This window comes from Salvelinus fontinalis, chromosome 6 (genome assembly GCF_029448725.1).
Source record: "Salvelinus fontinalis isolate EN_2023a chromosome 6, ASM2944872v1, whole genome shotgun sequence".
NCBI lineage: Eukaryota > Metazoa > Chordata > Actinopteri > Salmoniformes > Salmonidae > Salvelinus > Salvelinus fontinalis.
In genome coordinates, this window is record NC_074670.1 from 24919432 (window position 1) to 24931757 (window position 12326).

The 12326-nt window shown below is 42.7% G+C and overlaps 1 protein-coding gene across 1 annotated transcript; it reads right to left on the minus strand.

Annotated features, from left to right (window-relative positions):
- Nucleotides 1–1362: 1362 nt before the first annotated feature.
- psmc4 (proteasome 26S subunit, ATPase 4) lies at nt 1363–12076 on the minus strand. Its single transcript, XM_055925660.1, has 10 exons — nt 11981–12076; nt 11161–11259; nt 7941–8127; nt 5995–6141; nt 5635–5838; nt 5312–5479; nt 2936–3012; nt 2517–2685; nt 2047–2102; nt 1363–1834 (listed from the first exon to the last, which is right to left on the minus strand). Exons 1-10 carry the CDS (start codon nt 12014–12016, stop codon nt 1721–1723), a joined length of 1257 nt encoding a protein of 418 aa, XP_055781635.1. The 5' UTR covers nt 12017–12076; the 3' UTR covers nt 1363–1720.
- Nucleotides 12077–12326: the final 250 nt, after the last annotated feature.

The following is a 12326-nucleotide window of genomic DNA, read 5'->3' on the forward strand; positions in this document are numbered from 1 at the left end:
TAGAACGAGGAAAACACGATATGCTTGACTCGATGAGACGGACAAAAATAAATTACATTAATTGTCTAATACAAACTACTTTTGTTTATTTAGACCTACTACTGTATCTTTCGTACACGTTCTGAGTTGTGCTTTTATGTAGTAATTGTACTTTCTAAGAAAATATCGATTTTATACCAAATGGTACACCCAAGCTGGGAGAAAATAAAACATTCTATTGTAATAGATGTGTTCTAGATTCTAGAATGGTGCATCACTCATCTCTGTTGAAAATCAAGTGTAAACAAATTGCAGTCTAAGCCAAAGTACTGACTTTATGCCATATTTCAACACAGCCTTATTTATTTAAAAGGTAAGGAATTATTTTCCCACTCAGTACTTCAGTATTCAAAGTTAGAGGACTGGGTAGTTGTTAAATGTAGGTTACGTTACTGGTCCACTGGCAGCAGTTAAACAAAGGCAATGAAGCTGTTACCGAAATGAATTGCCTTTTCATGATCAGTAACATATCTAAGCTAAATATATTTCTAATAATCTGACAAACTACATGGCACTTTAAGGTGATGGATTGATCTTCAAACTGTAGTTATGGACAAATAAATAGTTTTGGCCATTAGTGATCACACAGACACATTTTAATTTGGTTGTCCAAAGCTTTCTTCAGAATGTCCAAGCTTCCACCTCACCGTCCTCCATTCCATCCCTGGAAGCCCCAGTCCACCTTGGATGCTGTAGTATCAGCAATGTGGCGCAGTCTCTGCCCGGGTCAAAGGATACTACCAAACCATGACCTGGGACCAATCTTCGCCAAGCTGTCACAGGACCTGGAGTCTGCAACCATGCCCCTCTACACCAACTACTTTGACCCAGTCACTGACCACCTGCCCAACAGTTTCCCATTGGGACACAAGTGGGTACTATTCCATTTGATATACTGTATGAGGGGCCTTTTACTATCTAAACCAAAATCTTGCCCTTGATCGACATTTACTATCTCCAGAGAGCTTGACTGACTAACAGAAAGCCTTTCTCCCCTTGTGGAAGGCTGAACTTGAACCTGAGGCTGAACTGCTTTGACTCATGGGCAGACCCAGAGAGAGAGAGGGAAAGCGGGAGGCAGAGACGCCGCCATGTCCCCTCTTACGGAGGACCCCGTATCAGTGGTGCCTGTCTGTCTAGACTGACTAGGAACGGAGTGCCAAGCGAGAGTAGAGGATCTATGACCAACAGTCAGTTTATCTATCAAATGTATGGCTACCACTGCAGATGACCCTGGGCACGTTAGTGTGTTTGTCTTGTCACATCACTAGACTTTAAAACAATATATTTCAGTCCGTGTGAAAAATATAGACAGACTATGCATACTTTTTAAAACATTTTTATGGAAAACCTTTTTTTTTTAGAGTACTGTTTTATCAGTGAGTACATTACAGGTACAAACTCCAGGCCATTATACTAGCTACAGTCAAGTAAAACATACTTAAGAACCTGCAGAGCACATGAAAAGACCCTCCATTCACTATGTGTGGGTTCAAGTTTGGAATCACAGCCCCTGAGTTGACAATGGCCCTTTAGTAAATAAAGCAAAATTCAGTCCAAGGTCAATGTTAGAGTCTGTGAAACCACAAATGGACACGGTAGTAGATACAAACACACACAAATCACAAAATGTGTCTAAATGCCTTCTTTTTTTAGGGGGAAGGGGGGGTGGGGTTACTTTCTACTTGTAGAACTCATGCTCCTGCTCATCCTTCTTGATAACAGTCTTGTAGGCCTTCTCAAAGTCCTTGGCCAGGACGATGTACCTATTTTCACGGACAGCCAGCATGCCAGCCTGAGTGAGAGGAATGAAAGAATTATAAGCACATTTATCAGAGCGTTTCCAGTTCTCACACCGACAACAGGTGATGTAACAGGGGATATTTAGCTTTCTTTGGAACAAGAGTTAGCGAACGCAATAACTTGCTACTCTTTGACATTGAGTCTTTTGGAGTAGGTTGACCCCCCATGGAAGAATTCCTCCCAACAGCATGGGGTCCCACTCACCTCCTGGCAGATAGAGTTGATGTCTGCTCCGGAGATCTTGTCTGGTCTGGCCACATCTACACACTGGTTAAGGACAACCGAAAATACAAACTCATACGACACTGAACAATGTAGTATTCTTTCGGTTACTTAGCAACCAAGGGACGGTATGGGAAAGTGCATTAGACTATACAAAGAAGGCATTCAGGTAGAGTACTAAAGTCATGGTTCATTTGACCTTTAAGTTAGAATATTGTTCCAGATCAGAGCTGTATTCAAGGAGGTAAATATTTAATGAAAACTTAAAGCACACAATGAACCGGACACAGAAAAGGATTTGTGCTCCTTTGCCTTGTTCTGAGAAGGAAAATATTGCATGATGCTGCTAGTTTTTTCTTGACATATTGATAGTAAGTTAATACAACACACACCTGCACCCATTAACACACACACGTCATGAGAGACTTGTGGGTAGGGCATAATAAGGATACAGTCCTCCAGGTCCACCTCCTCAGAGAGGTTCATCTTGCTGGTGATGGTGGAGAAGACCAGGCGTTTCTGCCGGCGGTCAGGTAGTGGGAACTCAATCTTTCTGTCCAGACGGCCCGGGCGCAGGAGGGCGGGGTCCAGGGTGTCGGCCCTGTTGGTGGCCATAATCACCTGACAAGGGAACAAACAGGTGGGTCAGACAGAGGCAGGAAGTCATATGACAAAGGCTTAACCAGAGGCTTTAAGACCCATAGTAGTACATCACTCACTGTATAGGTTTAGCTTAAGTGCGGCTACATTTTTATTTTATGTTATTTTTTACATATTCTCAATGTGACACACAAGGTCACAGGCTAGCTGCATTAATGAGACTACAACCTACAATAAGCCCTAGACAGTATGTCACAGAGGCAAAGCTCACCTTGACGTTAACGGTCTGGTCAAAGCCGTCCATTTGGTTGAGAAGCTCCAGCAGAATCCTCTGCACCTCCCTGTCAGCTGTTTGGGAAGGAGATAATACAATGAGGGATTACCAATGTCAGGGTTCAACCACACCATTAACGGCTTGGTCTTATTTTCAGTCCTAATAATCAATCCCACTCAAGATAATAAGGCCACAACTAAGTTTGTCTCTATTGTGGATCTCGGTGAATCTGTTTGCCTGGATGCTTTAAACAATGATGACATTTACTGACATATTTACAGGTAGTTCTGTTTTGTGGGTAAATTCCCAACTCTAACCTGAAGTTAACTGCAACTACCCTGTCCTTAAAAACCTATCTAACTATGGTGGTGGCAGTCAAAACAAATCACTTGGCCACACAAAAATATGAAGGTTATTTATTTCCCCATTGCTCTTGATAAGCTGACGGACCATAGCCATGTGTCCTTGTGTCTCCATCTGGGCCAAGGATAAACCATAGCCTAGCTAACACTCACAGCAACTAGGGGTCCTTTACAGAAACATGTTTCACCTGCTTAGTTGAGGCTGATTTCAACATTGTTTGATTGAAATACTGCAATGTAAACAGCTAGAATGTGTGTTGGCATGACAAGTTCCAGGGTTCGTACAGACAGTGGCAAGTCAAATTCAATGACTTAAGTATTTTTTCCAAGCACTAATATTTATTTTTAAGGACCATCAATTCGTAATATTTCATACTACTCAATTGTTTCTAGTCGCCACCAGATGGCAGTATATCAACACAACCTAAAAAACAACTTAGTATTCATCACTACCTTACAAGTTCTACTCAATAACGCATTGTTTCACGACATACGTAAGTCAGTACTGATGATTTTGTCATTTGACTACCGATGAGCAGAGTTTTGGGAGATGCCTACTGGTGAACACACATTTCCTATTCGCATTACTACCAACTTCCAGCTTAATGACTGTTTTTATTGGGCCTTTAGGAATCTACTAGTTAATAGCGACGAAAAAGAGTCTTGCTTCTGACTGGCAGCTTTAGGGTCGCCGGTCAGGAGAAGGGCAGGTGGGCTGTGTCAGAAAAACGATACGTAAACGACCACCAGGAGCACAGCTGCCACTTGATAAAGCGGAATATCGCTTGCGCCCTGTGAATGAGGCGATTGGCAAAAAAAGCTCTAGAGGTCATGGCAGAGAAAAAGTCACAATGTAGAACTGGCACCAGTGCAGGATGCAGTGTTGTGTCTTTACCCCTTTATGTGGCTCTTCAGGGCCGATTTACCCGTGCTCGCAATGTCAAAGTCTGACGCATTTTTTGCACCTTACATGGTGTCGGTTAGTTGGGTCCAGTGATGTAGTGGTAAAAAAGGTGGGTAAACTATATTGAAAAAATATATAAAACGCAACATGTAAAGGATTGGTCCCATGTTCCATGAGCTGAAATAAAAGATCCCAGAAATGTTCCATATGCACAAAAGGCAGGCTTGAATCAACATTTTCCCGGCATTCTAGCCATCGAAGTGATGTTTGGCGGCGCCTAATCAGTCCGTTCTGTACCTGCCTGGATGAGTGGCAGTGTGGATGGAATGAGCAAGCTCAGGCAACAACAGCGTGAAACATGTGAGGAAATACAACTCTGTAGTCTGTCTGGAAATTAATTCGCAAGACCAATACATTATAATATTTTTCATAAACACAGTTGATCATTATCTGTTCTCCTATCAATTAAATATATATTTTTTAACCCCCTTTTCTCCCCAATTTCGATCTGGTCTCATCTCTGCAACTCCCCAACAGGCTCGGGAGGCGAAGGTCGAGTCATGCGTCCTCCGAAACATAACCCGCCAAACTGAGCTTCTTACACCAGCCCACTTAACCCAGAAGCACCAATGTGTCGGAGGATACACCGTCTGAGGTCAGCCTGCAGGAGCCCGGCCCGCCACAAGGAGTCACTAGAGCGCAATGAGACAAGTAAACCCCCCCACGGTCAAACCCTCCCCTAACCCGGACAACGCCGGGCCAATTGTGAGCAGCCATATGGGACTCCCGATCACAGACGGTTGTGTGACACTCGGGAGGCCCTCTTAATTCCAAGTACTTTTCAAGTACCAACTTGAAAAAATGTCAGGTTTTCCAGTACTTGAATTTCAGAGTACCAAATTCAAGTACTTTAAGCACCTTGTGAGAACCCTGAAGATCACAGGTAGAGACATTTGATATCAGGAATGCCAATCTGTAAATCTGCTCTATTTTGCTTGTCTTATTGGATTTGGTTGCAATGTGCAATGCTGGTGATTAGCCAAAGACCCGTCCATTCCATAGCCTATTCTGTGCAGCTGATTTTAAAAGGTACACAATGGCTCATACCTCCAGTCTGTGCATCAAAACGCTTGGTAGCGATGGCATCGATCTCATCGATGAAGATGATGGCGGGGGCGTTTTCCTTGGCCAGCCGGAAGACGTCACGCACCATGCGGGGGCCCTCGCCCAGGTACTTCTGCACAAACTCGGAGCCTACCACGCGGATGAACGCCGCTGAGAGAGAGAGAGACCAAGATATCAAATCATATGCATTGGTCAAAAAACAAATAATGATATGGTAACATGACATTTTTTTGCTACCAATAAAATTACATTGTCTAATCACCTGTGCATCCTATAGATAATGGTGAACATGGTGAATGGCCTACCGGTTGTGTGGTGAGCCACAGCCTTGGCCAGCATGGTCTTCCCACAGCCAGGAGGCCCATACATCAGAACCCCCCTGGGCGGGTCAATGCCAATCTGTTTGTAAAGCTCAAAGTGTGTGAGTGGAAGCTCCACTGCTTCCCTCACTTCCTGCTTCTGGATATCCATCCCTCCGATGTCAGCATACATCACATCCGGCTTTTGGTCTGCACGGAGAGATACAGGAAAATGGTATCAATGAGTGGAATATGCGTGTAATGTATGTAAGCACGCATGAATGCATGTTTGTTCCACTCATGACTGTGCAATATATATTACAAAGGGATTTGTATACCAGGGGGTAGAATAGTGTGCATGTGTACCTGATGTGAGCATCATGATGCTGCTGTCAGCCTCTGGGGGGAGCACGTCCACCAGGGCATTGCTGTGCTTGTGCAGGGCCACCGACGCATTGGGCTTCAGCAGCTCTCTGTCGATGGTGCTTAGGATACGCACATAGTAGTTTGAGCCTGAGTGAAGGAGAAAATGGGGAGACAGAGCGAAGGGGGTGGACAGAGAAGGGGGTGGACAAAGACAGAAAAGTGGGTGGACAGAGAGAAGCAGAGAAAAAGGGTGGCACAGGGAAAGAGGGGGAAATGTCATTAGTGATTATTAGAGCCACATGTTTAGCATTACAGTAAGAATGAGGCATTGGTGTTACTGTGCAAAATATGGGTGCTTATGGGTGTGGCTATTAGAGAATGAACGATATGGATTTTTTAGGGGTCAAAGATGGCAGTTGGCTGATATTTTAGGCAGATATACAATATCATAAAATTTCCCAAAGACAGCCATGTATGCAATAATACATCAATTTTAATTGACTTTGTTTTTAACCAAACTAAATAACATAATAGTAATTGTATTTGAATGGTAAATTAAGATGTCATAGGCATACTCACAATACAGGTGAATCCATATTCAATAGAAGTGTGTTATTGAGTTATTGAGCTTGTTTTGGCTGGTCAGTAGAGTCTATGGTGCTAAAGATGACAATCTGTTTGACCTTCATTTTGGACTTAGAGTATATTAGCCAAGTGATCAACAATATTCGCATGAAAGTTTCACGCCAGCATGTCACGCCTGTATGGAATGACATCATATAGGCACTGCTGTTAGAGATAATAAAATATCTATTTAATGCAAATGGAACATACGAAACGTTATGATTTGTGATCACGGATGTTTACGAAACTAGTATTTGTTATTTCCCTGGATCGGGAAAAAAATATTCTCTGAAGAACTCAGGATGAAATTTGAAACAACTCAATTGGCTATTCCAGCTATCTGTCAAGAAATGGGCGGGTTATAACGCGATTCTATTGCTACATTTGGATAGAGCGAGGCTGTAACTCCGCTCCCTTTCACATCTCTGCATCGCTCATATCACTTGCTGCTGTTTACTGCTACTATGATAAATACACTGTTAGTCCCATGTATCATGAGCTGAAATAAAAGATCCCAGAAATATTCCATATGCACAAAAAGTTATTTCTCTCAAATGTATGCACAAATTTGTTTACATCCCTGTTAGTGAGCATTTATCTTTTGCCAAGATAATCCATCCACCTGACAGGTGTGGAATATCAAGAAGCTGCTTAAACAGCTATCTCAAGTTGAGGGATGGGGAAATTGGCATGCTGACTACAGGAATGTCCACAAGAGCTGTTTCCAGATAATTTAATGTTTATTTCTCTACAATAAGCCGCCTAGAATGTCATTTTTGAGAATTTGGCAGTACGTCCAACCGGCGTCACAACCGCAGACCGCGTGTAACCATGCCAGCCTAGGACCTCCACATCCAGCTTCATCACCTGTGTGATTGTCTGATACCAGCCACCCGGTCAGCTGATGCATCCGTGTGTTTACACAACCGAAGAATTTCTGCACAAACTGCCAGAAAAACGCCTCAGGGAAGCACATCTGCATTCTTGGTCACTGTGTCAATTCATCCGTTTCTCAAAATTGCACTTTTCTGTTGGAGGATGAGCTAGCTTACCGCTGCTGCTGCTGATTTTCCCAGTTAGACATTCATCAGCATTGTGCAGTGCTCGTGGCTCAGGCAGTGAGTTGCGGCTGGCATAGCAGCAGTATTGCTATGCAGCGGGACTATCGGCAAAACCGATAGAGAAGGGCCGGTAGACTAGAAAAGGGCCAATAATCGGACCGATATATCGACTCGGACTCAAGTCTCCAGTCTCTGGAGGCAACAACCAGAGGCTTACCTACACAATCTATGTGAGGACAGACAAGAGTAAAAATACTGTACCTGTGGTGGAGCCCACGATGGCTGTGTTTTGGTCCACAGCCTCCAGGAACTGGCCGATGACCAGGGGGATACTCTGTATCCTCTTGACCTCCTCCTGGGCGTGGAGGAACTCCTTCTTCAGGTTCTTCTGTTCATCTTTGATGTACTCCTCCTGCACCTCCAGAAACTCCAGCTCCTGCTGCAGCTTCTACAATAGTAAAGGAGAGGGTGGGAACGGTGTCATGGAGAATGTATGTTTGTTGATGAATCCCGGTGAACCAATTTGTTTTAATCATTACTCCTCTACACTGGCTTCCTGTTAAGGCTAGGGCTAATATGCATGTGCACAGGCACATGCACATACACACAATAACATACACATGGATTTAGTACTGTAGATGTGGTAGTGGTGGAGTAGGGGCCTGCGGGCAGTGTGTTGTGAAATCTGTGAATGTATTGTACATTTTTTTAAATTGTATAAACTGCCTTAATTTTGCTGGACCCCAGGAAGAGAAGCTGCTGCTTTGTTTAAATACAAATACAAGGTGAACGGAAAGGCACTGAAGCGACAAACCACCCTTGCTGTCTCTTCCTGGCCGGTTCCCCTCTCTCCACTGGAATTCTCTGCCTCTAACACTATTACGGGGGCTGAGGCACTGGCTTACTGGTGCTCTTCCATGCCGTCCCTTGGAGGGGTGCGTCACTTGAGTCACTGACGTGATCTTCCTGTCTGGGATGGCGACCCCTCGAGGTTCGTGCCGTGGGGAGATCTTTGTGAACTATACTCGTCCTTGTCTCAGGATAGTAAGTTGGTGGTTTGAAGATATCCCACTAGTGGTGTGGGGGCTGTGCTTCGGCAAAGTGGGTGGGGTTATATCCTGCCTGGTTGGCTCTGTCCGGGGGTATCGTCGGACGGAGCCACAGTGTCTCCCGACCCCTCCTGTCTCAGCCTCCAGTATTTATGCTGCAATAGTTTGTGTCGGGGGGCTAGGGTCAGTCTGTATATCTGCAGTATTTCTCCCGTCTTATCCAGTGTCCTGTGTGAATTTAGTATGTATGCTCTCTCTGGGGACTTGAGCCCTAGGTCCATGCCTCAGGACTCCTTGCTGTCCCCAGTCCACCTGGTCGTGCTGCTGCTCCAGTTTCAACTGTTCCGCCTGCGGCTATGGAACCCTGACCTGTTCACCGGACGTGCTACCTTGTCCCAGACCTGCTGTTTTCAACTCTCTTTCTCTACCGCACCTGCTGTCTCCAACTCTGAATGATCGGCTATGAAATGCCAACTGACATTTACTCCTGAGGTGCTGACATGTTGCACCCTGTACAACCACTGTGATTATTATTATATGACCCTGCTGGTCATCTATGAACATCTTGGCCATGTACTGTTACAATCTCCACCCGGCACGGGCCACCCCTCAGAGCATGGTTCCTCTCGGTTTCTTCCTATGTTCCTGCCTTTCTATTGAGTTTTTCTGAGCCACTGTGCTTCTACATCTGCATTGCTTGCCGTTTAGGCTGGTTTTCTGTATAGCACTTTGTGACATCTGCTTATGTAAAAAGGGCTTTATAAATAAATTTGATTGAAATAGTGCCTTCAGAAAGTATTCATACCCTTAGACTTATTCCACATTTTGTCTGAATTCAAAATGGATTAAAATGTTTTTTCTCAACAATCTACCTTCATAACCCAATAATAAAAGTGAAAACTTTCATTAAAATGTTTGCAAATATTGAAAATGAAATATGTCAATGTTATATTTCTGTAAGTATTCACACCATTGAGTTAATACTTTGTAAAAGCAAATTTGGCAGTGATTACAGCTGTGAGTCTTTCTGTGTTAGTCTCTAAAAGCGTTCCACACCTGGATTGTGCAACATTTTGCCATTTTTTATTTCTTTTTTTATTCTTCAAGCTCTGTCAAATCATTGCTAGACAACTGTTTTCAGGTCTTGCCATATATTTAAGTCAAAACTGTAACTCAGCCACTCAGGAACATTCACTGTCTTCTTGGTAAGCAACTCCAGTGTAGATTTGGCCTTGTGTTTTAGGTTATAGTCCTGCTGAAAGGTGAATTCATCTCCCAGTATCTAGTGGAAAATAGATTTAACCAGGTTTCCTCTCGGATTTTGCCTGTGCTTAGCTTTATTCCACATATTTTTTTATCCTGAAAAACTCCCCAGTCCTTTTACGATTACAAGCATACCCATAACATGATGCAGCCATCACTATACTTGAAAATACAGAGAGTGGTACTGTGTTGTATTTGCCCCAAACATAAATATGTTTTCAGGAATAAGGTAATTGATTTGACACATTTTTTGCAGTATTACGTCAGTGCCTTGTTGCAAACAGGATGCTGCTTTGGAGTATTTTTATTCTGTACATTCTCTCTTGTTTTCACTCTGTAAATTAGGCTAGTACTGTGGAGTAATAACACCATTGTTGATCCATCCTCAGTTTTCTCCTATCACAGCCTTCAACTAACTGTTTTAATGTCACCATTGGTCTTGTGGTGAAATACCTGAGCGGTTTCCTTCCTCTCCGGCAACTGAGTTAGGAAGGACGCCTGAATCTTTGTAGTGGCTGGGTGTATTGTTGCACCATCTAAAGTGTAATTAATAACTTCACCTTGCAGAAAGGGGTATTCATTTGTTTTGTTTATTTGTTTATCTACAATATGTGCCCTTCTGTGCAAGGCATTGTAAATCCTCCCTGGTCTTTGTGGTTGAATCTGTGTTTGAAATTCACTGCTCAACTGAGGGACCTTACAGATAATTGTGTGTGGGGTACAGTCATTCAGAATTCCCGATAAACACTATTATTACACAGTGAGAGTCCATGCAACTTATGTAACTTAAGCACATTTTTACTTCAGAACTTATTTAGGCTTGCCATAACATAGGGGTTGAAAACATGACTCAATACATTTCAGCTTTTCATTTTTTATTAATTTGTTTAAAAAACTCAAAATGTAATTCCTGGTATTGGGTGTAGGCCAGAGAACCCCAAAAAAAACATTATTTTATCAATTTTAAATTCAGGCTGTAACAACAAAATGTGGAAAAAGTCAAGGGGTGTGAATACTTTCTCTAGGCACTGTAACAGTTAACATCTTTACTGTGATTGAAGAAATCACAGAAAGGGCCTGTATGATTTAAATTGTTATTCTTGTTGTGCTGACAGAAATAGACCTCAACAGTCAAGCATAGACAGACAGAAGCTGTTCCAAGTACAGACCTTATATCTGCTGTAAAGGTCTTCAAGATCTTCTGGTTCTGGGGCCAAGAAAGAAAGCCCCGTCTGGGGTCTTGAGTTCAGCATGGCAGGCACCTCGTCCTGTGTAGACATAAGACAACACAAGCATATACACAAATGCTACGTTGTAAGCATAACCCCAAACATGTGAAAACGCTGTAGCAAATGTTAACTACTAGCTAACTGTTTGTGGTGTTGCTAGCTAGCTTGTTAATTTACTTGCCTAATGCTGGGTGAGTGATGACCGATAGAAAAAGTGAGAGGAGCAGAAAATATTTCAGCCCACGACATTGTTTCAGTGCCGTTCCGTAAAGGATAAGTACGTTACTGCGGTAGGTAACGTTAGCTATTAATTTTGTGAGTGTAGTATTGGTAAGCTTGAAGCTACAACAAACAAAATAACACAAGTCAACGGCCGGCAGCTAAGGTTAGCTAGCTAAGTTAACAAGTCAGATAACAACCGAATTAGATTGGATATGACTGAGCCTAATGTAATTTTAACGTTAGCCTTTTCTAAATGCCTTATTGTTAATTATTAGCCAAGGCAGATGTCAGCTAACGTAGCTACACCAAAATGCTAAAGTTGCCTAGCTTTCCAGTTGAGATAGCATGTTAGCTTACATGACAGAGCATTTACAGTGCCGTGGATGAATTGGCACGTTTAGTTGGATGACGGACGAATTAAATGTATTCAAAGAACACTTTAGATTAAAGATAGTACGTTTTAAGTTGTCTATACTTTTTCAAGTTTCGTATAACCAAAAACAACGGTGAAAATGTACCCAGTCAAAATGAATCATACCTGAATTTTTTCAACAGTTACTCCAATGTCCTCCATGTTGAATTCCCTATCATGTGACGTACTGACGTTCTACGTAAGGACCCAAGCGACATTTGTGCGATTCATGGGTAATGAAGTTTCTGTGGACAAGCATTATCAACAAATGCAAATGAATTGAGAGATTGCTCCACAAATACAATGTTTTGTGATCTTCGGAGTAATTTGTTTTCTAAACCTTGCCTCCATCTGATATAGTAAGCAAACACCCTCACATCACTATGAATACTGATGATAGATATTTTATTTTTACATTTTAAGTCATTTTAGCTGACGCTCTTATCCAGAGCGACTTACAAATTGGAAAGTT

Coding starts and splice junctions, on each gene's coding strand:
- psmc4 (XM_055925660.1), bottom strand. CDS start 12,016: ATGGAGGACATTGGAGTAACTGTTGAAAAAATTCAG. Junction 5,839..5,994: donor CATCATGATGCTCACATCAG/GTACACATGCAC, acceptor CTCTCCGTGCAG/ACCAAAAGCCGGATGTGATG. Junction 3,013..5,311: donor TTTTGATGCACAGACTGGAG/GTATGAGCCATT, acceptor CTTCCCAAACAG/CTGACAGGGAGGTGCAGAGG.